Raw genomic sequence first — 27,917 nt, forward strand, 5'->3', positions numbered from 1 at the left:
TTTCTCTACTCGCAAATCTCCAAAAGTTCTGTTCAAGAAGGCGTTTTGGTGAAAATTGCATAAAGACTTTGCTAAATATTCAGTTGAGGGAGATTTTACGAAATATCCGGTCGAGAAACACGCAGATCTCGTGTACAATTAATTATCTCTTGAAATCGCGATTACTTTGAGCGTTGCTGCAATTTGAACCTTCTATTTGTGTTTTGCAGATCTACGTAGTCTCAACGGAAGTCTACAACTCCGCTGTTGCGCATCGCAAACGTAAGTGGCGAATTAATTAATCTTCTCTTGGTGCCGAGAGGTGGTGGGCTAAATATTGTATTTGAATCGAGCGAACGCGCTTGATCGTCAGCTTAATATATTGTCTTACTTATACGGCGTCGAGTTTTTCATCTTAATTTTCCTCGGTTTGTACAAATTTGGATGCCGTGTCAATCGAAGCGAAACGAAGTAAGAGTAACGCGATGAAGTAACCGATGCCGATGAAACAATCGAACAATCCGCGAATACAATCGCGCGGCGGCGGCGGCGGCATCAGACGCCCAAGCGATCCTAACGAGCGCGCAACTTTTGCGATCTCTCGCGCTCGCGCGAGTCCTCTCATTTTATCAAAATGCGCGGCCCAAAATATGGAACGTCGTCCCGAGTCTCTCCGGCTGATGCTTCGAAACGAGATTCGCGAGTAACGGTTATAAATACGGGCTTTAAAGTTTCACGTAGACGTCGCAGCCGACGAAAGATTAGAGTGCGCGTTGCATAATACGAGGGGGATGCATTGTAACTCAAAAGAAGCCGCGTACATCGCGCTTGTCAGGCGCAATGGCGAAGGGAGGGGGGGGGGGGGAAGGGTGTAGGGAAGAGGCGACGTTATAGTTTACGTTGCTAACTCGCTTGTAGCACGCCGCCTCGGAAACTGCAGAAGAGGATTATAACTTCCGCTGGGTTACATGTAACGCGCCCATTCGGATAAAATATTGACTTGATATCGAGCACGTTGCGCACGAGGCATTACGATTGCATCGCAGCCAGCAAGTTGTTAAGCGGGCACGAAAATCTTGTGCTATCGTGACCTTATTTATGGATGGCGAGTACAAGCGGGACGCAATTACATAGACGCGAAATAGGCGAAGCGCGATCGTAGATGTCGGATAAACAAGCGACTGGGAATATGCTAGAAACGCGACAGACCCGTTCAGTTTTCTCATTTTGTCGAAACGGCACGCGCTCGCCTTTCGTAAACCTTAACAGACCCCGTGATTGTCATGAAATTCGCAAACGCCGCCGACAGGGTCGCGCTATTTTGAGAAAATCGCAGATAGACGTAGGGAGAAGTCGCGTTTAGGCAAAGTCGCGGAGCGACCATCGCGTTACGTTGTCCGCATCGTAGAGCTTTCTCGTCGAGAAGTATTGTAATTTAAAAGGGATGCACTTACGACCATCTGATATATCGCGTCGACTATATTGTACATCTCGTCCCTCGTGATGAAGCCGTCGTTGTCCACGTCGTACAAACGAAAGGCCCCTGGAAAGAGACGAAGAAAGGGAGAGAGAAATGCGATTGACTTCTGCCACTGAAATTTTTCCAACGAAAACCCGACGGTGCGCTTTGTACGAAACGCGAAGCCCGGTATCTTTCACGCGCGATTCTCCCGCAAGCTCGCGCGACATCCCCGGCGAAACTACACGTTTCGTTCTTTACTTTCGCTCAGATTGCGATCGTTCATTGATAGCAGTTTTCTCGAGGAGAATCGAGGGCACTTTGTCATCTTACGCCGCGGTCGTTCTTCACTCGTCTCGAAATTTATGTGCGACGATTACAATCTGCAAATCCTCCTTGGTAGTGCAATTTGCGAGAAACGCGGGCAATAATTTATTGCTCGACAACCAAGCGTAAAAATGATCCCGTTTTAATATAATGGAATGCAATTTTATCAAAGTTCCCATCTGCTTTCGTCGATTTCATCGAAATGTAAAAGCAATTAAGATGCGGCTCCGATACCAGTTCTGACTTTTTTTTCCCCGCGCAAAGTTGCCGACGGCGGACTGGTTATTTTCTCGAATGAGGCACAGGGCTGAAATTATTGACTTAATCGCGTTAAGTAAATTCGCCGCGCGATCCCGGCGATTGTTCGCGACGTGAAAAGTGGACGGGTAAACAAAGTACGCGCGCGAGTGAGAGAACTCTCCCGCATTCGAGTGGGGCGGTTTTTTTTTCGAGGTGGATAAAGGGCGAGGTACTCACAGTGAAGCTTTTCGTCCAGGTTGCCGCGCGACGTCACCGAGAGCGCTCTTATGAACTCCTCGAACTCTATCGTGCCGTCCTGAAACAACAATTCGACGTATCCTTACTTTGTCGCACGCGAGATGCCCTCTCCTATCGATCGCGGAATATTCGAGGATCACTTTGCGATCGCGTTCCCTTAAAGGCGGATCGCTATCGGTTGCAAGTCGAGCGGCGGATACTTTGTGCAAATAGTTTTCCCCTCTCCCGGGCATTCGTATTTTCTCTCGACTCGCAAATCGAATAGTCCCGCGAGAGAAATCCGGGGGAAATTTCCGTCTCAGATATTTCTCAATATTTTCAATAAACGTGGAGACGCGCGGTGCGAATGCCGATGCCCACTCGATTACTCTGGGGAGGGCGAGTCAGCGCTGATTAAACGTCGCGATGATCGATACGGATTACCTCCTGGCGCGTGAATTTGTTGAGCGTGCAATTCGCCACGTGAATTAACGGCCTGCTCTTATCTAACGTCGGGACTAAATAAATGCTTAAACGACCAGTTAAACGGCAATAGAGACGTCGCGAGGGAGCAGCGCCGTGTAGCGAAAGGGGAAGAAAAATAATTTGAGTAAGACAGTCGGGAGAAGCATCGCGTGATCGCTCTTGCACGCGAGCGGACCCCGGCCTGACGGAAGCGAATTTGAAAAGAGGGTTCGCGGAAAACCACCGACATTTGCGCACGTGGCAAGAAACTCACGGCGTTCTCGTCGAAGACCCTGAAGACGAGGGAGGCGAACTTTGACGGGTCACCCTGGGGGAAGAACTGCTTGTAGATCTTTATGAAGCCCTGAAATCACGCGAGCGCCGTGTACACGACGAGCTTTTTGCTCGCTATCGATTATTGGGGGTGATTAACCCTTTCCTCCGTTATTGTTGCCACGTGACATGTGATTCATGTGCCTCCCGAGAGTCGCATTCAACTATTTATATCAATTTAGGTGTTTGCTTTAGGCTAAGGTGACCAAATTCGGATCCACAATTTGATGTGTCGCTAATAAGCGACACAAAAACACGTCCGGAGGGTAAACCGCTGACCAAAATCATTTACACCAATGCCCAATAATGTCCAGTGGGCGTTACTTAACTTATTATCTTATTTTATCTTATTTTGTCCTATTTTATCTCTATAATGCCCCAAAAATGCCTAGTAATGCCTAGTAACGCCGCAAATCTGTACACCACAATGCCCTCAGCGGTTTCCCCCTCGTTTCTTTTTTTTTTTGGTAACTCTAACTTAACTTCGTTACTTTCTCTCCGTCTGTAACTGTAACGCGTTACTTTTCACAATTAGTAGCTTGTAACTGCAACTAGTTACATTTTTAGTGAAAAAACTGTAACTGTAATTAGATACTTTTATGAAGTAACTTTGTCAACCTTGAGCATAAAGTTGTAAATATGTAAAAGAGCAAAATTTAAGTGAATTACTTTAAAATGTCGTTATTAGCGACTCGTCAAATCTTTGATCCGCCTTTGATCATCTTATCCTATGTCTCACAATGCGCAACAACAACGTTTCTTCCGAGTAGTCTAAGGGCCTGAGCAGAATAGCTGTCTTGTATTCTTAAGTCACGAGACAGTTATTGTGCGTTACTTTAAGACACAAATTTAAAACACAAAACATTATCTCAGGAGTACAAGACAGCCATTCCGCTCAGGTCCTAAGTGAAGAGAGAACGGAAAGAGTTAATGTAATTTAAGTGTATTTCGCAGAATGCATACCTGTTCTGTCAGCAATCCGTCAGGGCAATCTTTCAGGAATCCTTTGTGCCTACGTAGTAATAACAATCCTCGTATAAGCAGTTATTTGTTTGAGTGAAATGTTGAAGTAAAAATTTTGCATTCGTTACCAACAGATGGAAACTACGAGAGATTTTTTTAAGTCTACTTATCTCTCTCTTATCCAAATAATCCTTCATTTTAATTTGCCGCGACGTTAAATCAATTCTCCCGTGAAAATGGTTTTCCTCTGCTTGTCGGAATCGTTAATCATTCAAATTAGCGCGAGTTCGCATAATGGCCCATTGCCCGTTTTTAGAGCCGGACTTACCATTGACGAATTTCCTTCTCGGTGACTGAAACAGAAAGAAAAAGGGGCATTTGAAGAGGTAATTAATTATCGGTCGTACGTGTGTACAGAAAAATTGGGTTATTCCGCGCGTGAAAAGTGCCCCCGGCAAGAAAAAGCGCGACGGAAAGAGTCGCTGAGAGAGGCGGGGCCGGAGAATTATTGTTCTCCGGTGCTCGCCAGGCTCGTATCAACTGCCGTGTGATTTACTGCACGACGGATTTACTCGGTAAATTCAGTACGGAGGTACGTGTCACTGAAAAACCCGATTGTCCCCGTGAAAGCGATCAAATTTTTATACGGCGCCGTAGGTGGGTGGGTCCGAATCGTTTCTCTTTACGTCAGCGAACGGAGAGTCGACGTTTTTTTTCCCCCTTTACGTCCTCCTTCACGTTTACTTGGACAGACACGAAACAAAAATGTATCCGGACTACAAGTGACTGATTAAAAAAAAAGAAACGAGAAATAAAAAGGTCGTCGCAGTGCAGGGGCGATTGAATTTATTTGCGCGAGGGGGCGGGAACCGATATCACCGCGAAAGACAATCGATAACGGCGTTTGTTCCCCCAAGACGGATGTGCGCTGCTGAAATAACGAAAGTTTTCCCTCGAACCTCTGTATTTAAGCGAAGGGATTAGTAGGCATTCTTTTTTATAGCGGCGGGCGGAGGGAAAAATTGCGAAAATAGAGAGGGCGGATTAACGAGTGTCTCGTCGATTTATCTCGTAAACGCATTCACGCAGCAGACACATTTGTCAAGGCGCACTTCTCGATAAGAGCGAAAACGCGTGGCAAAAAATATCACGCGAAACAGATGCCCGCTTGAAATTTGGCTCCGAGGCGAATATATTTGATCTTCGCCTTTTATCGAAATCTTTTATTGGTATTGCATCCTAATTGATAATCAGACGGCAGGTTACCCTCTAAAGTACACCTGCCGCGAGCAAAGCGCCTCTGCTCCCGTACGTCAGCTGAACCGAATGTGTTATGGCAGAACGAAGGAAGGGACAAAGGGGTAAAGGGTAAAGGACGTAGGAGACGCAAACGCGCTCGGGATCGATAGAACTAGGAGAGAACATGAAGAGTTTTGCGGTTTATATGGTAATCTTGCGTCGTCCCAAGTATACCATTAGCTTTCGCAAACAGTGCAGCGAATCTTCCCCCATCTCGTGCGAGAAGAACTCTAACGGTACCGGATATCACGTGATATCTCGCTTGTCTAATCAGGATATTATCCCTATCGCGGGTAGTTGCGCAACTTTTCCGCGTGCCCCAGAACTCGGGCAAGTGTACGAGAAGTTTGTCGACACCGCGTTTTCCCGGGACAGATTGTTTTCGCAGGGTATTTTTATCTGCGCGAAAATAAAATCGTTCTTTCGTTAGATTGGATTCTCCGCTCCTCCCCTCCCTTCTCTTTCTTTCTCTCTCGCTCGCTCGCGTTGACCGACTCTCGAAACAGAGTCGAACGTCGAAGCGTGTAATTATGCAAGACAGATCGTCGGCGATTGTCGCAAAGGATCGATCGCGAGCCCGCGAACGAGAACCGATCGTTATTCCTCGGAGTTGACGGGGCGGTGGCCCGATGGTCGACCGAAATATTCCTATAACTATGCAAATGAGAGTCGCGTGGGAGGTTTCGTCGGCGGTACGACTCGGTCGTGTCGATCCCTCCCCGGGATTTCGCGCGACGCTACACCCCCTCCCCCCCCCAAAAAAAAGGACTTGTTTAAACTCGGACTATTAATCTGGCCTGCGCGCGACGCGCAACACCTATGAATATCGGGTACGTTCCCTCTCTGCGCGCTCTCCGCTCGCCGTTTTCAACTTCTCGCCGCACCTCTCTCGGCATCGGTCGGCTGACGGTTAACCGCCAGTTTCGACCGATATCTCGAGGGATATCAGTTTCTCGCGTTTATCTCGAGTACGATCGAGAGCACTTTGCGATTTCCGACGTGGCACCATCGTTCATCGAAGAAAGTTCGGGGGATGTATAGAACGGGAGCGCGGCAACTAGTCACGCGACTTCGACGGCAACGAAAATCCTCTCGTTTTTCACGCGATTGATTCGCCGCGGATATTCGGAGTGACAGGCGAGTCGCCGCGGGTTCCACTCGCGTAATGACAGTCGTTTCGCGGCTTATTTGAAGTAAGGGCCGCGAGCACAGAATGGCTGTCTTGTAAGCCCGGTCTACAATGAGACAGAAGTCAGTAGTCAGAAACCATAAACCGTAAGTTGGAAATCATAAAGAAAAATGTTGATCCATAAGTCCCAGTCTACAATAGAGATTTAAGCTCTAAGCCTTAAGAAATTGACTAATCATAGTCGCGCATTCTACTCATACTTGACCGTGATTGGCCAATTTCTTAAAGCTTAGGGCTTAAATCATCTATTGTAGACTGGGGCTAAGGTTGTAGACCAACACTAATGAGTCATAAGTCACTATAATCTAGTCAATCGGAGACGAGGAAATTTATAGGTAATCATTTGCCTCAACAAGCTTGATGAATTCCAAATCAATATTCTCGTTGGATGCAGCGATTTCCATCGTTAAACAAGTATGGTTAAACACCGTTTTGTTGAACAACACTTAAAAAATGCCTAGGATCAAGGTTATTATGCTCTGAAATGTTTCTTTGTAGAAAAATTTTACTTAAAAGATTATAATATACTTACACGCACATACTATAAATTGTCAGCAAGCACAAATTGTTCTCACATAAATATTTCGGAATGTAACCATGATCCCAAAGCCAGGTGTCTTGGGTGGCTTGGCGCTCACGATAAAAAGGTTGGGCATATGATTGGCTCTGAGTGGTCAATCATAAGCTACGTATAAGCTCAGGAGGATTTGATTTTAGTAATCTTCTTATGATTGCCGCGTTCCGACTTGTGAGTATCTTATAACAGGCTTATAACACGCTTATGTCTTCTGACTACTGACTTCTGTCTCATTGTAGACCGGGCTGTACTCTTAATACATAAGACAGTTATTGTGCGTTACTCGAGGGGGAAAACCGCTGACCAAAATCTTGTACACCAATGCCCAATAATAAGATAAATGCCCATTGGGCATTATTTTATCTTATTATTTTAGTTTATATTATTTATCATATTTTATCGTATTTTATCTTTATAATGCTCCAGCAAGGCCTAATGCCCAAACTAATATTAAAAAAATGCCTAGTAATGCTTAGTAATGCCGCAAATCTGTACATCACAATGCCCTCAGCGGTTTCCCTCTCGGCGTTACCTCAAGACAAAGGCTTAAAACATAAAACATTGTCTTAAGGCTGCCTGAAGAGTTATAAGACAGCCATTCTGCTCAGGTCCTAAGTTTTCACGGAGTAGAAAAGTGTTGCGCCGGCTGCACACAAAGCTTATGCTATCTTTCGCGACTGTGCACTACTCTCTCTCTCTCTCGGGGATCAATACCCTCGAATCGGCTAATTAGTCCGAAGACCGAGAATGGTTAATTGGCTGTAGTTACTTAACTCTTAATACCTTGACTGGTTTACTGGGCTTAGAGGAGTTAGGGCATGCCGACCCAACTGCGCCGCTCTTTTTTTCTCTCCGCCGTCCATACTCTCCATTTTCCGCCTTTCTCGCGTTTCCCCTAAATCTCTCGATATCTCCCTCGCCGCGAATTTTTTCCCCGAACGAAAAAAAAAACGCACTACCCTGTATAATATGATCCGCTTTATCGCGTTAATTTGTACAAATGCGCTCGGAACGCGGATTAGCCGCGGCACCGAGACCACCGTGGTATTTATCGTTTAAATATGAAATTACTTTACCGCAGCACGTACGCGTTTAATCGTTCCAGTGAAATATCGGGAAAATCAATTGTAATAGAGAATGCAAATTTTAGGGGATACCGTGTAAAGCATTGAACACACTGCCGGCCGTGTACTGCCGCGTTACATATTACATTGTGTGTATCAATGATTGACTATGTAATAAACGATCGAAAGGTTATAAAAGGCCGATAAAAGTGAATAGCGTTTAATTTTAAATGTGACGCTTTGTTAAAAAAGCCGTGCCATTTATATTCTTTAAAAATAGATACTGTGGCTTATAGAAAAAAAATAAATCTAGGAAACAATGGGAGGGGAAAAGAAACTTGTCATTTACTTTCTTGCACTGATAAGAAAATTTTTGCTACCGTAGCTAATCATGGTTTGCTAAAAATATTATGCTGCCATAACTGCAAATTTCTAAGCCACGGCAAACGGTTTGCCGTCGCACCTAGTACAATAGGCACGATATAAAAATATTTAGCTGACGCAACTAAATATTAGCTAAGGGAAAAATTTTTTTTAATCGACCAAACTGGCAAAAAAATGATATATATTTAAGTCACAACGTTTCGACGTCTTTATCGGGTCCTTTTCAAGTATAATCTGGAAACAAAATTTAAAAGTACAGACCGCAAAAGTACAAACTTATTATCTTACTTTTATCTACTTTTAACTGTTTTATTACTCCTAAATTTATTATCTTAGTTTTATCTACTTTTTGACTGTCTTTTTACTCTTACACTTAACTTATTAATTAATTAATTTCCCTGACTTATTATCTCGCGTGTGTTAACTTTGCACCCCAACATAAAAATTTTGTAGTTCTGACTGGAGTTCCCGCTTCCTTTTGAAGAGCTTAAGAGTTTATAAAAAGAGTTGTGCTGATTAACGATCAGAAATTAAAATTAAAAAAATCGGGTGCCAACTTTTTATCGAAATTTGAGATCGAATAGTTCTGAAATTTAGTTGCCACATGCAGTTTTTAGCTACGGCAGCTGAATTTTTCTTTCCGCGTGTGGTTTGAGATGTCGAGGGCACGAATAAGTGGAATAAAGATAATATTTGGGGGGAAGTAAAAAAATTAACAGAGATAGAGATTGAAACGTTTGTCACAATTATCGACACGCTTAATTGAAATTTTCCAAGAAGCCGTTTATCGAGTCTCTCTCTCTCTCTCCCTCATTGTCTCGTTTGCCACAAAGTGAGAAGATAACACAGCGTAGATGTTCGAGACTTTGAGTTAAGAACTACATATACATATATCTGTCGCGCAGGTTTAGGAAGTCGCGTGGACGGTAGATTTTCGCAAGTTTCCATCCGCCATGTTTCTAAATAGGTTTTTTCCCCGTACATTGTCTCCCTCGTGCAGACGCTACCCCGTGTCTCTTTTCCCATTCGATAATAAGCCTTGGGAGCTACTTCGCTCAGGCGCACTTTCTGTCGCGACGAGCGCAAGTTTTTCTAATCTGCAGCTCAACGACGCTCGTAAGTGGAAGCGTCGAGAACTGTCGCGTTAGGGGAGAACCGTCGCAGAAATTCAGTGATATTGCCGTCAACATCTCTGTCACCGCGTGCTAACGTAATCTCAGCTGATTTTCCAGCGGTTGAATTAGGTTGGCATTTTTCCCGGCCGCCCGTTTCGCTCGCGTTCGCCGCTCGTTCCCGGCGATAAAGTCGAAACTGTCGAATCAGTCGAATCGGCGCGTGCTCGGCAAACTGACGCGATATTCTTACGAATGCACTCGCACGTCAAATTTTCCGCGCGCAATTCGTTCCGCGAGGAGGCGGGCGTATGAGTGACGCGACGTAAAGCATAATCGCGCGCCTCCTCCTCGCGTCAGTTCGCCAAATATCGCCGGGGAAAACTCGCGTCCAAGGTCCGATGAATTTTTAAACGGGATGTAGGACAGATGTACAAACGCGCGTGATATCGCGCGGCTGCACTGAGTGCCGAGAGACACGGGGCTGTGTTTAATCGCGTGCCGTAAGTGCGCCGCACGAGTCTTGAATTAATGCCGCGGAGCTCGGCTTCCCTCACGCTCCGCCGTTATTCAAATTTGCCGTTTCACCAAGGGGGAACGCCTGCCAACTGACTGTCGGGTCTCGGGTACGAGGCGTTTATCAAAATGACTGCCTTAAACACGGCCATTCTTATTTTAGGGACGCGCGCGTTTATGCGCGGCACTGTGTGTAATCTCCCGAGGCACATGTGTTATTTGCATTTTAATTTTTCGCACGCCGCGGGCGGCCAAACCTGTGATGCGTCGTTCGGGCTAACATTTGTGGGCTTCATAGAACTCGAGTTCTCGTCGGAGATGCATTAGATACTGACGCGCATGTGTGAGAACTTAGTTGAATAAATAAATTATTAATTTTTTAATTCGGTACCTGCACTAAAGAGCGCCCTGAATAAAAAATATGCATAAATTTCTAGTTACACCCGTCGCCTTTTAAATTACTGACGTAAACGAAGAGGATTAAATTGGGTGGTTGATGTTCTATGATAATTTGAGTGCGGGTGAAATTTTTACCGGGCTTTCAAAAACATGACGCTTTTATGAAGCACATGCCATTTCCCTCGCGATTTATGTGTACAGCGAACGACTGTATCTTACGTGAGAATGGCGTTCGTAGAAATAACGTTATCTTGAGAGACTTTAATTTGTTGAATTCCGGGGGTCCATTTAATCATTGGAACTGGCGGTAGTATCGGTAGATAAGAGAAAAGGCAAAGAGGCGGGGGGGGGGGGAGAGAGCCGCGGGAGTGCGCCTTTTCAAATAGTTGCTCCGAAAACTCATCTCGATATATACCGCCTTTATCCCACGAGAACGTAATCTCTGCTTATTTTCTCGGCGGAGAGGCGAGGCATCCTCGTCGTCGACTCATCGCCGAGTCCCGATCGATCGGTCGGCCCGATCCTTCCGAATAAAATACACCCCGTGGCATCCGAAGGAAATCAGCTCGTTGATCTTCGCGCAAGTTTTATTAGCCGGTTCGGTCGGATAATAGCGAGAGGAAAAAAAAATCGGATGGAAATTCGCGCAGAAGTATCCGATCTGATAGCGGCCGATTTTTCACGATCCCGCGATTTCATCTCGACGGATGCAGGGTAGTGTATTGGCATTTTTTTCCTTTCTCCCTCGACCTCGGGTCCATTGTCTCCGGTGTATTTCTCGCGCAGGCCGCGCGCCGTTCTTTACGAGCGGAAGTGGCGGCGAAATAAAAGAAACGTAAAAACTTTTCTCTCGGAGAACTGGTGCGGGTTGAGTAATTCTGATCAAGCGGGGGAATTATTTTCCGAGGTTGTCGATTTCGGGAGATTGTCCGGGGGCGAGTTGTTCGTTTCGTTTGTGCGTCGTTACGTGCGATCGGATTGCGTTCGCGCAATGCGGCCCCGCGAATTTCGCGATGGACCTGTTATCGTCGCGGATAACTTTGCGCGATTAAAAGGTGCCGACGCGTATTCCCGAAAGTGGCGAGCAGCTGGCGCGAGCGTACGGATAATTGCGCAACTTTTTAGCCTTCGCGTGACACGCCTCCTCGCGATAATCGCCGGTAAAAGCCCGCGAAAAGTCCGCGTCCTCCTCGACCGCGTTAATAAGTCCCCGGAAGCCGTCGGGTCGTTAATTAGAATAGCTTTCGAAAACTCCGCCGTCGAGATGCGCGCGATGACATGGAGATGGGAAAACTTTGGAGTGGTGTCAACGGCTGTCGCACGCAAAAGGCGATCGCTCTAAAAGCATACAGCGGGTCTCTCCGATCTTCCTTAAAGTCTCGTTAACCCGGGACTTGGTTGCGGGAGCTGTAATTTACGCCTTGGAGACTCATAATCGAAAAACCATTACCCCCATTTCGCGCTGACTCGTCGGAATTAATAATAAGTTATGCTACTCAGTTAATTAGAACGACTTATCCTTGAAGGTAATGTTGCGATTTCAAGTCCCAATAATGTGGCCGACGGAATATTGCGACAGGAAGTACAGGGTGATTCTAATAACTGGAGATGGAATAATGGAATATCTTTTATTCATTCTCTACCATTAGGCAATTATAATTTTTCAAACTGTCCATTGGTGCGCTTGTAAGCTGTAACTGCAGTTTTTTTTTATGAAATCGTATACTTTTTTTTTATGTAAATCGATTCTTTTTATTATTCCGCGTATCAAAGTGTTACGGCAAAGTAATTGGAAAAGTTTTTCTTTATGAAAGTTTTTAAAGGATGATCTGTATTCGCAGCGCGTTCTATTTCAAAAAATGATTTGAAAGAATGAGTTACAATTCATTTTAATGTAACTAGTGACCATCTTGACAATATTATGAATAACGTAGATAAAAGCAAGGGAATAACCACTAACTAAAATGTTGTCCCACCGATTACACGATTTCACTTTATCTCGTACGATTTTATTTGATTACAAATAATCTCATCTAATTGCAAATAATTTTCTTATATGCACGTTTAAAAATACGTAACGTTGTGAAACCTCAAAGAGCTTAGATCCTCAAAATATATTTGTCTTATTTTACTAAGAAGTATTTGCTTGTAGAGGTACTTTCAGTTAAGATTGTAGTATTCGGTCACGTGTTCCCTCGCTTCCCATTTTTCCCACTAGTCTAACCGTGATGGTCTTAACGAAAAGTAATTTTGTATTTGTATTTACTGTTTTATGTTCCAAATTTGCCCGAGGGGGAAACCGCTGAGGGCATTGTACAGATTTGCGGCATTACTGGACGTTACTAGGCATTTTTGAGCATTAGTTTGGACATTAGGTCTTGCTGCATTATAAAGATAAAATAAGATAAAATAATGCCCACTGGGCATTAGTAGGCATTGGTGTACAAGATTTTGGTCAGCGGTTTCTCGCTCGGGTTTACCCCTCAGAATCGACTTAAAGAGAGTACACGATTTCATTGACAGAGATACAGTTGCTTGCAAGTGCATTGGTCATTGTTAAAAAAATAGCCAATCATAGAATGGTAGATTCGAGTGTAGATTTAATTGTAAGTAACGATAGATTTTTCTCTACCATTATTTTTGGATCTTGACTTAGAAAAGAATTATACTTTAGTCATTAGAATCACTTTGTATACATCTGGTACGAAAAGAGAAACCGGAATATATTTTTGTGTGCAGCATGAATAAACAATGACAATTTATAATGAATGGATTGTGAAATGCATCTCGCGCAATCGCGTGCAAAAAAATTCGGCGCGTTTATTCCAGGATTAACGATTAACGTGTTAAATGTTGACTATTACGCGCGCGCAATATATAGGCGTCGCTCCTCTTTCATTTTATCACCTTTCACGCGAAAATTTTTGACAGACCAGATTTCCGAGGCTTTAGTGGATTAAATATTTATTTATCTCATGCGTAATTTATGCTTCATAATAAAAAAATATTCAAACGGCGTGTAATGGCAGATGGACGTTTCCTGCGTTCAGGGACGCACCACGCAATTTGTTACGTGTGTGCCCGAATGTATTTTGAGAAACTAATTCCCCAAATGGAGTTTAAAAATAAAAGCGACGAGAGGGAGGCCGTTAAAACGATTTGCGCGGATGCGAACGAGAAATCTCCTCGTTTTAAGTAAAATTTACGCACCGAACTTTCCGGCGGCTCGTTGAAAGTGAAAAGTAACAAAGATTCCATTCTTTTATTGGGACAGAAGAACGTCCTGGCGATTAAAAAAAAATTTACAACTCGTTCCCTTTGCGATGGTCGGACCGCGGGCGGTGGTGTGCGGCATGCGGTTCGTTTAAAGGACATAATGCGGACGGGAATGCTCGGTCGCTGCAAAATATGCGTCGTCGTAATACGCGCGATACGTAAGCTCCTTCGCGAGGATACACAACGCCTGGTTGCACGTAAATGCGGATCTGTCGCACGGCTGCATACACTCCGCGTATACAGGTATGCATTCTGTTTGCACACACGCGAGGGAACGTGAACGATTGCGCAAATACGACGGACGCGCTCGGCGATGCGGCGATGCAGAGAGAGATCGAGCGAGAGGGAGGGAGAGAGGGAGAGAGGAATTTCGGGACATTATGCACGCGAGTGCAAATACAATTTATACACAGATAGTTGTTACATTTGCGAGTTTGCGCACACGACGCCACCGCCAACCGCTCGAACACCGTAATTGGAACGGAGCGAGCGTATAGGGCGCAACTTTCCAAGTTCCGCGTGTCCTGGTCGGAGATGCGGACCGCGGCGTCGCGCGAACTGCGCGGTAAGTTTTAACGGGTTATCGCGATTCATTGCCGATTAAAGTCCCCGCGACGTACCGCAGCGGCAACGTCGAACTCGCTTTCGGGAGTCCCTTTCGGGGACGCATCCTTTGTTCCCGGGATAATGCGGTCCTCATTTACGTGCGAGGGACCCGGACGTGCTTGACCGTCGCGCGCGAATCGCACAATTTTATCTCCGTGGAAACACACGGGCGGGAGTTTCTCGGTCATGGAACTCCGCGTGCGATGCACGTCGCCGTCGCCGCACGACGATGTAACTCCCGATGCGACGCTCGGACAGCGCAGTCTGGCCGGCGGATGGTCGGAGATTCTCTTCGTTTCCGGCGGAATTCAATTTCCACGCGAGCGTTATCGAGGGCCGGCACCTCCGTCTGTTACGTTATGCGGGCCGCGGAACCGGCGCGTTTACAGCATCCCTATCTTCGCCTTCTATCATCGACATATCGACGATTTACGACACGATCGCCCCGCTTATCCGATGCACGTGCACGTGCGTAACACACCTTTGCAATTTGCGACGATAACCGGCGCCGCGTACCGACGACGACGGAAAATCGTCGACGCGAGAGTGGAGTCACGCCTCTTATTAGCGCTCCGATCTTGATGTGCTCGAGGAGGAACTCCACTTTTCAAGCTTCGTTATCTCGTAAGCGAAGGGGATTCGTAAATGCAACAGCCTATCTCGCGTGCGTGCAGCTCGGTGTAGCTCGCAACCCTTTTTCGCTACATTATTTGCACAACTCGCGCTCGGAATGTTTCAATTTACATTTTAATTTGTCGATATAACAATTTCAAAAGAAAAAAAAAAATAGTTGGAGGATAAATTTTATTTGCTGAATATTCACAGCGTTCTTTTTTTCCAATCTGCTTGCGCTCCAGTTTGAAACACGCTTTCTCAGCGACTTAAATAATAGGATAATTTCAGCACAATCCACCGGCGTTATCAAACGTAGAAGAATAGCCGTGATCTTCGAGCCGAGAGTGAATTTGCTCGGCGAATTGATTTTGTAAACAGATTCACAATCCCGCGCATTTCCGCGAAACGACTGGTCGCGAAGTGCATTTTAATAGAACGTTTGAATTAACGGCGCCGTCCCGGATGTAACGCGACGGAATCCGATGGAACGCATTGTGCCACGCATTGCGATACATCGCGAGAATATGGTAACGACTCGTGCGAACTATTTACGCGGGCGCAATTGAGCCAGTGTGTCCCGTGCAATCGTGTAACACAATTGCGACGATATCTCTCGCCGCGTTGATAGAAGCGAATTGAATTAAATTTTGACGATTCCCGCGTTTATGTCGCGATCCGAAACCGCTGACCAAAATCTTGTACACCAATGCCCACTAATGCCCAGTGGGCATTACTTTATCTTATTATCTTATTTTATCTTATTTGTCTTGTTTCATATTATTTTATCTTATGTTATCTTTATAATGTCCCAGCAAGGTCTAATGCCCAAAAAATGTCTAGTAATGGCCAGTAATGCCGCAAATCTGTACACCACAATGCCCTCAGCCGTTTCCCCCTCGTCGCGACCTTTGCGCGCGGGTAAACTTGCGCTCCCGGACAGGGAAGCAGAAAATGCGACTGATGCGTTTTTATTATACATTTTTTTTCGTAATAAAATCGCCGTGGTGAAGGTATGACAGTTACATGCGGCGTGCAAATTAAATTTCTAGTCGCTTGTTCGCGGCACGGTCTAGCGGTATATCGGATTCTGCGTGTTATTAGTGGAAAGCGAAAAACGAGGGAAATCGCGCGGGGAGCTTCGCGGAATATTAATTCGGCAATTTTTGCTTTGTTACGTGATTATCGTTAACGCGAACATTATAATGCCTAGTCCCAGTTATCGCAAATAACAATCCAATTGTCGGAATTGGCTGAATAACAGCCAAGTTGATAGCAATCTGTGTAGCAAACAATTGACAATTAATAATATATGCGTATAAATAACGAATGACGTTAATTAATGGCAATAATTAATCCAACTACGCGCAAGCCGCAGCCCGTGATCATTTTGAGATCGCGTGCACGCGTCGTGAAGGCCACAAAATCCCTCGCTAATGCACTAATTCCCTTGCCGACTCGGCACGGGCGCGCGGAACAAACACGGGCGGGGATTCGCGGGTCGATAAATCGTCGATCCGTGCCTATGTCTACGCTCGTGTTGACTCCCGCAGGTTGTGTCACGCCGCCGCTCCGCTTCGCCTCCTCTCGCACACGAGCAGTCTCCCTCCAATTATTGGGATACACATAACGCGGCTTTGACAGACGGTGGAAACGTGCGTTGCGGCTCGCGCGCGCGGCTCTATTGTCTGGAAACGCGACAAGACAGCGGCCACGCATCACCCGCACGCGCGGGAGAAGCGCGTCACGAAACGGAGGCCGAGTCGATTTTTAATCTCCCCATTTCAATCTCACTTCAACGGCGGCAAGACGGACCGGGATTTCGGTCGAGTACGCGCGATTTATTGAAAAAACAAAAATCACGGCCCACTTTTATAATCTAAAATTAATCCCGCGTTCGAGTGGACGGGAAACAAGAAAGGACTGCGTCGAAAAACGGGTTTTACACAGGGACGTCGATTATAATTAATGATTTGATATTCGCAACATTCGTCTCGCGTTCGTAAACATTGCGAACCGAACGCGGAGAATGTCGAGTGTGAAATAGAAGGGTGGATTATTGTAGCGTTAATTAACGCGCGTAGTCCCGCGTAACTGTTGTATCGCGCGTCTGAGTTTATTAATATACTTTTCACTCGCGCTGATGAATGCGATTCGTGCGTGTAAATATGCCGCGCGGGGTGTGCCGAACAAAATATCGGATTATCCCAGCGTATTAATTAACGTGCGTAATTAGTCGTGTTTTTCCGGTCCGCATCCGCGCGAATGAGTATCTTCAAGTGGCGGATACTTGGTACCGGGAGTTAGCTTGTTCGCTGTAATGTCCCTAATTATTAACACACTTGCACGGTATTATTATTATTATATAAAATGATATTATTGAAACAGCGTGCATTTATAATTTATTTACGCAATGATTCGATGTTATTATAAAATCTGACCGCAATCGTTTTATCATTTGCAACGCTCCCTCGGCGTACGAGCGAAGGAGACTGTGTGATTTATTCCTGATCAATTGACGGTGTCAGCGGCCAACGTTTTAAAATGCACGCGTGCTCGAAATAGCAGAAAAATCTTACTGAATTTCTACACTCTCTGATAAAATTTATACATTTCCTAAATAAGATTCGGCTGTCGGAATACATTTTTCCGACTATGACAGATCTTTCGCGTTCGCTGCAGTCCTGTAAGTTTTCATGAAAAAATATACTCGGAGAGAATGGGAGGGAACACAGCAGAAATAATAGCCATAACTTTCTGAAAAGATCTACTCTCTCTTTCGTTCGTTCGTTCGTTCGTTCTATTAGATTGTCCGTCATCCTTATTCTTCTTATCTTCATCTTCCACTCTTGGCATAAAAATGAGAATTGTGTTTGCGCGGTCATGACGGAGCGCGGAAAGGGAATTCTAAGGAGAAGTAAAGAGACGGCTCCGGCGAGCAAAAGACTTAGCTCGGCCCATCTGTATTCCATTTTCTTAGAATAAGGAGCTATCGCACTCCTTCCATCGGCGCCGGAGTGCACCGTGTCTTCTGATTTTACTGCTGGAAATCACTCGGGGACGCGATGGCAGGCGCATACGATACGTTCGAACAACCGGAAAAAAAACCTCTCACGCGAGCCCCATTCCGTGGATGGCATCCCGAAAATAAATGCATTCCGCATTCACGCTATCTCGCGATTTCTATTGTACCTTGGGTTAAAAAAGTATATTAATCTGCATCGGAAACTTTTTGCGATACGTGTTAATTAGCGTCGCTGTGTACGCAAAGTATATTCTTTTTATAGACATAACTTTCAGATAGTTTTCATTTTTTAGAATGATGAATATATTTGTTTTATAGCAGTAAAAAAATGTTCTGAATTTTGTTTTTGAAATTGTTTAACACCGCGGAAATAACTTTTTCATCGCCGGTGTTTTTTCCACACGAACTGGATTTCAGTTTTGAAAATATTGCAGAAAGTAATCGCAGGTAAAGTCGGGAGCTATGGCGGATGGTGCCAAAGTGATTTTGCAGTGTTTAGAAGTTTAGAAAAGTTAATTAATTTTTCTGAGAAATATATACAAATGAAGAGTGATTATATTGAAAAATAAAAATAGTTGTTTGATTCACTTTATTACCTTTTTTTTATATCTTTGAGCCGGAAACTCTTACGGATCTTGCGTATAACTCTGCGTATAACGGAAGAAGAACTTTAGTGATATTTTTCAGTAATATCTTGCATTACCGAAATTTTTATAATTTTTGCTTGTAGCGCATCTTTTATCATATAAGCATTTGACTTTAAATACCTCGCATGTATATAGATTCATCGGATTTTAAGTAGAATCGTCTGTTTCCAGTAACAAGTGGCAAAATTGAAGAATTTTCATTAAAATGACGATATATTGTCATTCTTTGAAATACCCGCGGGAATACCAGCGATAAAGGGATCGAGAACGAATTCCCTCAGGTGACAACTGGGTTATCCATTTTTATTAACACATTAATAAAAATCGATCATATTTTTCGTGCCGGCGTGGCAGCCGTGTTTTAAATATCGACTAAACGGTCGTAAGTGGAGGAATTTCAGGAGAAAATACGACCGAGGTTGCGCGAGTTTCTGCATTTCTTGGGAGACAAAAGATCCACGACGACGACGGCCACCTTAAATCGTTCGTAACTCGCAGTCCGTATTCCAGCCGAGTGCATCGTGCTTTTATGTTCCTTGCGAAACCGGGGCTCGCAAAATCGAACGTGATCGGCATTTCATCCACGGAACATTACGATACGGAACATGCGGGTCCGCCCCGAATACCCGACATCTTAGATTTTACGACTAATAAAAATCACTTTCGCGTTCGCAAACAGATAGTGACGTTAATCGCAAAATAATTAATTTTGTCTCGTCTAATTTATCCCTGCCGTGCACCCTCAGAAAGGATTTCTGTTACCGCGACAAAAAATATTCTTTACGCATTTATATTTCTCACAATCTCATTTAGTATAAAAATAAGACAATATCAAAATAGAATCAATGATTCTTATTCTCCTCTACTGAATTAAAAAAGATTGATTTACTCTATGGAGACGAGAGTGACTTATATAAATGTAAGTTTATATATTCTCGCGTTTAGAATAAATTGTCTCTCCATCTTACAACGCACGAAGTTGGCACGATATTCGACAAAAGACGTTACATACTATCATTTTATTCTAGATTTTAGAAATTTTTATTTAAGATTAAAATATCCCTTTCTCTATAATAAATATGATTGGCGCTATATCGATCCTATTTTATGATACATTGAAGGATAATAGCATTGGATCCGGAATTTTTTGTGTGGGTGTATTTCTCACAACCTCATTTAGTATAAAAGTAAGACAATATCAAAATAAAATCAATAATTCTTACTCGCCTCTACCGAATTAAACAAGATTGACTTACTATATTGAGACAAGAGTAACTTATATAAATGTAAGCTTATATATTCTCGCGTTTAGAATAAATTGTCTCTCCATTTCACAACGCACGAAGTTGGCACCACAATATTCGACAAAAGACGATACATACTATGATTTTATTCTAGATTTTAGAAGTTTTCATTAAAAATTAAAATATTCCTTTCTCTATAATAAATATAATGGGCGCTATATCGATCCTATTTTATAATATATTCAAGTGTATTGGTATTGGATCCGGAAATTTTTTCTGTAGGTGCGCGAAGAGATTAGCGAAGAGACCGCTCGAAGAGATTAACGAATTCCAAAAGATTGTTCTAACAGAGCTCCGCTCTTTTTCTCTTATTCCTCAATTTTATCGGGTGTAAACGTGCGATCGTGTTTCTAAATGGCACCGGAAGGTTCGAAAAAGAAACCGAGTTGAATGAAAAAAAATGCGCGATACCATTGTACCTTTTTTTTTACACCGCGAAACAATTTAATGTAGCGGTAGATAGTTTAGTGGATAAAGTGATTGCTCTTCCGAACTCGTGGAATATATGGAGTACACAGCTGAGATTTTTTGGTACATTCGATAGATATTTAATTAACATTATCGGGCAATTCTATGTAAAGAACGCGCTAAAGTCTTTCGCGTTATAAAAGGAAACCGCTTTTGCCGTCGTTTGATTAAAGTCGAACGCCCGAGGACGTCTTTGGGCTCTCGTCTCTTCTCTCTCCGTCCCGCCTGAAATACACTCGTTCCACTCATTCACGTTCATTAATCGAATTTCCTCCATCGATCGGACCGCTCTGAGGCTAACTTTTTCTTCCCGAGGAATCGGGCGCTTTGATCTCATTAAGCTCGTTAAAGCGTTCGGAATTCTTCGGATTCCTTCGGGAAGCGAATATTCTTATACGTTCGTGCTGCGTCGTATGAAGATGTGGCTGAAGACACATCTCGCGATCTCGCTGCCGTGTCTCTTATGCAAAATTGTGCGCCGTCGAAGTAGGCCACGCTAAAAATTTTCACAGTCTCTTTCTGCATCTTAATCGCTTTGTTTTCCCCGGCGCGAGACGCAACGGTATATTTTCCAGCAGATATTTTTCTTTGAGTTACGAGTGCCATCCATTTTGCCGCAGCTCAGAAAAAGGTTGTACGTACTCTATCGGATCAGATCTCTCAATATTCATCATGAAACTTGCCGGATAAAAGTTGTATAGCGGCGCCCGATGTCGATGTTAAAATCCGATGTCACAAAGCCCGGGCAAAAAAATGTCAATGTGTTCTCGATATCTGGGATCCCGGTAAGATAATCTCGCTATTTCAATATCACTGAAATGTAGATTTATCGCTGTAGCAATGACACCGGCAATAATTTTATTTTTATCGTTGCACCGCCGCGGCGTGTACGAGTCCGCGCAAAAACAAGACAGTTCCATTCAAATCCAATTACCTCTCTCCACGGCGCAGCTTAACTCATTCGCTATAACTTACCGGGGGATGTGCAATGATATTTTGGTTCGGTTTAATAAAAGTCTCTTAAGCACATACAGCGTACCGTAAATCTCTTTTATGTACGCCGGCGTACATAGAACGGGTCTTTGCGAGGGCGCGGGGCCGCGCGTATCGAAATGGCTTTACCGTCCATGCGATATCGGAGATGGAAACTCGCGTGCGCGCGTAATGTACGTACGAATTCGTACGGTTTCGCGTAATTTATACAGCGCCGCACGATACAAAGGGAATATCCGTGCTCGCGTTTCGGTATGCGAAGAGCGAGCGATCGTGGCCCCGTTTCATTCTCGTTCGCCCGTTTCTTCGGCCTCTCCGAGACTTCAAAGCCGATACTCTTCGAGGTCCGGTCTAATCGAACGCGCTCACGTATGAATCATTAACGGGACGTCCGACGATATCAGCACGCTCGGTGCACGTGCGACCGTGTCCGCAAGGGCCCGCGGGATTACGGTCCTATAAATTCAACCTCGTTTGAACAAAGGGCGGATTCTCGGGGCACATCCGGTCCCTCCGCCGCCCAGCAGCCGGGCGCGTATCTATCGTCCCGCCCTAGATTCTAGTTCCAGCAGCGTTTCGGGACTGTAACGAGATTACAGGGGCTGGAAATTAACAGCGGGGGAAATACCGTTGCCGCGCGAGAAGTTGGGCGAAGCTCGGCGCCGCGTCGCCAAGTACGCCGGTCGAAGAGCGTGGAAAGGAAACGACTGTTCGATAGTCAATTAATGCTCGTTTAACGGGGGATCGCGCGTCGATAGATGATTCGTTTTCGGCGGACGTTGCCGCTCGCAGTTATTCGACGTTATTCGCACGGATATTCGATTTTCCCGTCGGGATAATTGCCGCCGGCGTTGCCCTGCCCCGCGTTGTACTACGTGTATCCTCGAATAAACGGCGCCGTAGCTGATCGGTGGGATTTCGTGTCTCCCCGTCAGCTGCCTCGAGTAGACGAGCGTAACCCCGAAAGGCTCGTCCTGCGGGGATATAACTGGCGTGTAAAGGACGCGCATGCAAGACTTTGCACTTTCCGCGTGGCTCTGCTGTGTCTTTGAGAAATTAAATTAACCCCGTGCGCGGCGCGCCCGCGCACGCGGCTGAAAAATTCAGGACAAGAGCACTTCGCGATAAGAAGGCGGGGGGGGGGGGGGCCTCTCTCCTCGGAAGGAGGTTCTACACGTATAATGCAATTTCATAAAGTGTATTTTACGTTTACGGCTGGTTGTATTTGCGCTTGCGAGGTGTGTGAGGGGAAATACAGTATCATTCGCGCGACTTTCGGACCGCCCGACGGCGAACCTTTTTTAAACAGCGTCGCTCTTTTATCAAGTAATCTCTCGCGCAAGCTGTCGCGATTGAATCAATTTAGTCGTCGAATCGCTCCAGACGTATCTCTTATTCAAACAGAGAACGTAACGAGCCATGTCGGATTCGTCGATTTGTATTGTACATCGGGGAAGCGGCTGGACCGTGCATTTTCGCGGGCTTCCGAACTTTCGATTTAATATTAGCTGCGTATCAACTAAATGAAACTTTCAAATTTACTTTATTTAGATACGGGCGAGCGGATGTAAATATTTTAATACAATGTAAATATCAACGCGCGGCTCCAGCGACTGCATTAACGTTGCTACAGCAAAGTTCCAAGTTAATTTCATCCAGAGCCCGGCTGCCGGGCTAGATATTTAGAAATCGCTCGCACACGTCTCGTGTTCGCGGGGACGGGAAGTTGACGGGCGTGCGGAACGTAAACCCGCGGCCGAGGGTAAAACCGCTGACTTGTACACAATGTCCACCAATGCCCAGTGGGCATTACTTTATCTTATTATCTTATTTTATCTCTATAATGCCCCAGTAAGGTCTAATGCCCAAGAGATGCCTAGTAGTGCCCAGTAATGCCGCAAATCTGTACACCATAATGTCTAGCAAGGCCTTATGCCCAAACTAGTGTCCAAAAAAGCCTAAAAGATGCTCTCTAAAAATCAATTAGTGAATTATCACTGGAAACAGTGAATAGCCACTGATTTGCAGTTATAAGTATACTACTGAAAATTTCAGTGGTATACTTATAACTGTAAATCAGTGGCTATTCACTGTTTCCAGTGATAATTCACTAATTGATTTTTAGAGAGTGCCTAGTAATGCCCAGTAATGCCGGAAATCTGTACACCACAATGCCCACAGCGGTTTCCTTCTCGCTCGCGGCAAAACGCGGAGCTCGACAAGCGGAGCGATTACATATGCGGCCAGCCGGTAATCGTCGACGCGTCTAGTTCGCACGCTGGTGTGCACCACCGCGAGCGCATAGGCGACGCGATGTGTGCGCGGCGAGTGAAAAAGCGTCACGTGCATCGATCGTTCACCGTGACAGACGACGATCCAGGGTGGACGTCCCGGGGCGGGGGGTGGTCGGCGGGGGTAAAAATGAATAATAACCAACGACGACGACGTCGACGTCGCGTCTACAAAGGGCGGGAAGAGGAAGCGTTCGCAAACTTGGCGTATCGCGATCGTCGTTTCCATCCCGCGGCGGATCGAGGGACGAGACGCGAGGGCGAACGGCGGGAGCCAACCGGGCAAACGTATCCGTTCTGCCGTTCTTGTCGCGCGACGGCAGGAAAAAAAAGGGACACCGGCGACGGGAACCGCGCGGCGGTTTAGCGCGACGTCGACGCGTCGCGGAGGCGTTTTGTCGACGCAAGCCGAGCCGCGGCATCGCCGGCTTCCACGCGATACGCTTGTTCGATTTTTCCGCCCCGGCCCTTTCGTAGGAAAAGCAGTGGTACGGGGGTCGCTGTGTGAAATAACATTCAATACGTTCCTAAATAAACCGCGGCCGATCTCGCGGGTGTCGCGAGCTGGAAAATTGCCGGACGGCGGTGCTTTCTCTCGTCTGCAATTCCCGAAGGATGAAACGTGACTCGGGGAATTTCTGGATGATTCATGGTCGATGTGCTCGCCCGTCGCTCGACGGCGGGGATTTAAGCCGGGGATTGAAGTCGGCGCGAAACTCGCCGAGTGTTACCGCGCGCTCTGTCTCTCTTTCTCGCTCGGACGTAAAGCTGATGCGGGAGAAATGAACGGGGTGGAACATCTGCCGTAAAAGTGTCTGCGAATTTATTATTTTCGTTGACTTTGTAATGTGACGCGCGCCATAAAGGCGGAGTATCCAATACTACTCAGGGAGTACGTAAGGAAGCCATAAGCAGGGATACGTCGGAGCCATATGGCGATAAAAGCAAAGTCCCTTCCCCGCGCAGCCTCCCTGAACGCAGGCATTTCAATTTGTCTCGCCGACACGTGGTACAACATAGGCGGGACGAGGTAAATATCAATGGGGCTTAACCCCGTGACGTTCCGGCATTCGTTTTAAATGCTCGTAAATAAAGTCGTGAACGCCTCGCGTATGCGCGAGTCGATCAGTTAGAATTTGCGGAGAGGCCGTCTTGGGAAGAACGGTGGAACTTTATCGTAACGCAATACTCGATCGTCCATCCTGGGCGACACCGACACCTCCAGCCTTGGATCCCGGAGAGAAATTGAATAGCGTCTCGCGAGTAACCGAAGATAAATGATCGTTTTCGCAGTTTATCGGCGACATCCTCGCGGTTCGCAAGCGCGCGTATCGCCAAGATGCTGCGCGCAGTTTGTCCGCGCGAGTTGCACGCGGACAAATTGCGCGCGCGTAATAAGTAAGCTACGCCGGTGAACTACGCGAGGGACGTAGATCAGTGGCACTCGAGATAAAGCCGGGGCGGGAAAGGGGCATGATCTCGCGTCGGATAAATTAATAAGCCGCCCGTGATAACGACGCGTGCGTCACGCGATCGCGAGACCGAATGCCGAGGCGCGAGCACGAGTTCCTCGCGGTCGCTCGTAACGCAACGTAGTCGCGAAACATTGTTTCGCCGGACTGGCCTATCGATTTTCGCGGGCAGATTAAATGGAAGTTTCCCGAACGGGTGTGCTCGAGCTTACGAGAATGGTCGTAATGACGCGAAACGTTCGTATCCGGGCGCTCATGGGCGAATGTTAACTACGGGGCAAAATTGCCGTCGAGTTAGTTTTATAGGAAACGAAATAGATAACGCCTGGATGACTCTTAAACGGAGGGGAATACGCGGGAGTTTTTAATCGTTCCTTGAAATATGACGAGCCAGGTAACGATATGTTCGGAATGAACGTTTATACAAACGACACGCAGTTAAGTGGAGTTAAAATCGTCGTCGGTGACAAACTCCAATATGTTGGAACGATTTCTCATTTAGACGTAACTTTTCGATTATTCTTAAAAGTATTTCATGTATATTTGATGTCGAAGCGACAATGAGTGATGGAAATAACGTCGAGCCGGCGATTTTATGATGTTTCGTATATTGACTGTTCTACGGAGCGAGAATCCCGTGTTAAGAGGAATCGCACGGTTGACCGATAAATTCTATTGTCTTGGTATATGAAGCTTCAGGAAGCTATGAGTGCAGTGATGAAATGTACATCGTCGATCTCATTACGGTGTGCTGCGTAGCACATCTCATTCTATGTTTGAGCGCGGTAATTAATAGTTATCTCAAATGTTTTCGTATAAATTAATGAAATCGCTGCTTTTATCGCTCGGGGGATTATGCCAGGATTAATCGGGAAAACGAGTGGGATTTTCGTCGACGATCGTGGCTTTGTTCCTACGATCCGGTTTATCCTTTTTCGGCAAATTCATCGTCACGCGAAAACAATTTATTTGCACAGTCGAGATCGCGCCGGACGTACATTCGGACTAGTTCGGTCTATTAAAATCTATATCAATCTAATTACTGGTCTAATTAGCTTTATAGCCGGCATTAGCGTTTAGCTAGAGTTAATGCGCCTGTTCTTTATACCGTCGCTGATGTAATATCGCGTTACCGCGCGGCGTAATGCGCGACACAGGCTCGGAGAGCCGAAGATCCCGGGTCGCCGTTGCCGAGCGTCACGTTACTCGTCGCGATTTTCGTCGGATCACACGACGTTAAAATTGCTCGCGCACGGGGGACCGTAAACATTCATAATCTTTTGGGTCAATTGCGTACGTGAAATGGTTTGTCGTGTTTGGCGATCCGGGCGGAATTTTATTTGCGCTGGTGCGCGACACATACGCGGGGCCAGAAAGTTGCGGTACATTCGATCGCGCTATAAATATAATAATCGCGAACAAGGGTGCATTTACGCCGCAATTAGATATTTTCCATTTGTGTCAAGGGTGCCTGCTGCTAATTTGAATTTTATCAAAGGTTCCGCGCGTGTGCCGCTCTCAAACATTGTTACCTATGTGCGAGGGGCAGGATCTAGAATTTTCGCGAAACGGCACGTTCTCCGTCCGCGTAATTAATACTTACCGATCGTTAATAATTATTCGCAGCGTAGTTGCAGCATTGGCGAAGCAGTCGCCAATCGTGGCGCGCAACCTGGTTCTCGCGCGCGCGCGCGCGCGCTCGACGAAAATTGAATCGGATTATCAGCATATCCAACCGAGTCTGGATTTATAATCCAAAAGGATGATGACGCCTGGTTAAAGGTGCAGCCGCGCGTGAAATTTCTCGTGACTGGCCCTTAACGAGCTCGTAATCCGTAATAACTCGTAATTTCATAGTTATTATTTCCATAATGAGAACGCCCCTCTCCCCCACCTCTCTCTCTCTTATTACATTTATTTATTTTTAAGATTTAAAAAAATATGTTGCCAGAGCATTTAAGAAGTAAACTAGAAGTAATAGATAGTGGAGAAGTAAGACAAACTAGACAGGCAGGAGATATTGTAATTCAATTTCGTAAACCAGAAGTGCGCAAAAAAGTATGTTCCATGAAGGAGTGAAAATGTACAATTTGTTACCAACCGAAATAAGGCAGTGTGAAAAGATTTAATTATTTAAAGAAGCGTTAAAAGAATAGGTTGCAATAAATGTATTTTAATTTATTAGAAATAGCTGAGAAAGCTAAAAATAAATATCAATCTCTCTCTCCCCCCCCCCCCCCCCCTCTCTCATCCCTTCGTCCAGCTGGCAAATTCGCGACAGTAATTTACCGCTGGTATTGGACTGCCGCGCTATCGCGTTAAATCGCGACGGGTATCGGCTTGACATTCGTGCGCCGCTGGCGCGGCGATATGTCGCGTCGATAGCGCATAATTTGAACGGTACGGCAAGATCACATCCGGCTGCGCCGCCAGCTCCATCCGCTCGTGACGATTTGCGTTACGAATATTATAATATAATCCCGCGCACTGGTGTTATGTAATTTACATGCCGTGTTTCCCCCCATTCGACATTTCCCATTTAATGCGCGTTCCGCAGTTTCGCACAATTCGGATTTTAATTTCACGTTCGTTTTGTAGCATTTCGTTTTGTAATGTTCGACAAGAGAAACTGTCGGGCGGACAACGATATCAAGTTTTCGATCGGGTCGCTCTCTAATCT

At 45.5% G+C, this 27,917-nt stretch overlaps 1 protein-coding gene across 2 annotated transcripts in view; it reads right to left on the bottom strand.

Annotated features, from left to right (window-relative positions):
- Nucleotides 1-27,917, bottom strand: part of LOC105561084 (frequenin-1) — a 47,118-nt gene that overhangs the window by 10,538 nt on the left and 8,663 nt on the right. For both annotated transcript variants that reach the window (XM_012010749.1, XM_012010750.1), the window contains exons 3-7: nucleotides 4,332-4,356; nucleotides 4,004-4,052; nucleotides 2,982-3,071; nucleotides 2,243-2,321; nucleotides 1,434-1,522 (exon numbers count right to left, since the gene is read on the bottom strand). In XM_012010749.1, coding sequence (XP_011866139.1) covers nucleotides 1,434-1,522; nucleotides 2,243-2,321; nucleotides 2,982-3,071; nucleotides 4,004-4,052; nucleotides 4,332-4,356 — 332 coding nt within the window. The remainder of the gene's footprint in view (nucleotides 1-1,433; nucleotides 1,523-2,242; nucleotides 2,322-2,981; nucleotides 3,072-4,003; nucleotides 4,053-4,331; nucleotides 4,357-27,917) is intronic.

The sequence above is a fragment of the Vollenhovia emeryi genome, unplaced genomic scaffold (genome assembly GCF_000949405.1).
Source record: "Vollenhovia emeryi isolate VEMERY1.0 unplaced genomic scaffold, V.emery_V1.0 DF939212.1, whole genome shotgun sequence".
NCBI classification, from domain to species: Eukaryota; Metazoa; Arthropoda; class Insecta; order Hymenoptera; family Formicidae; genus Vollenhovia; species Vollenhovia emeryi.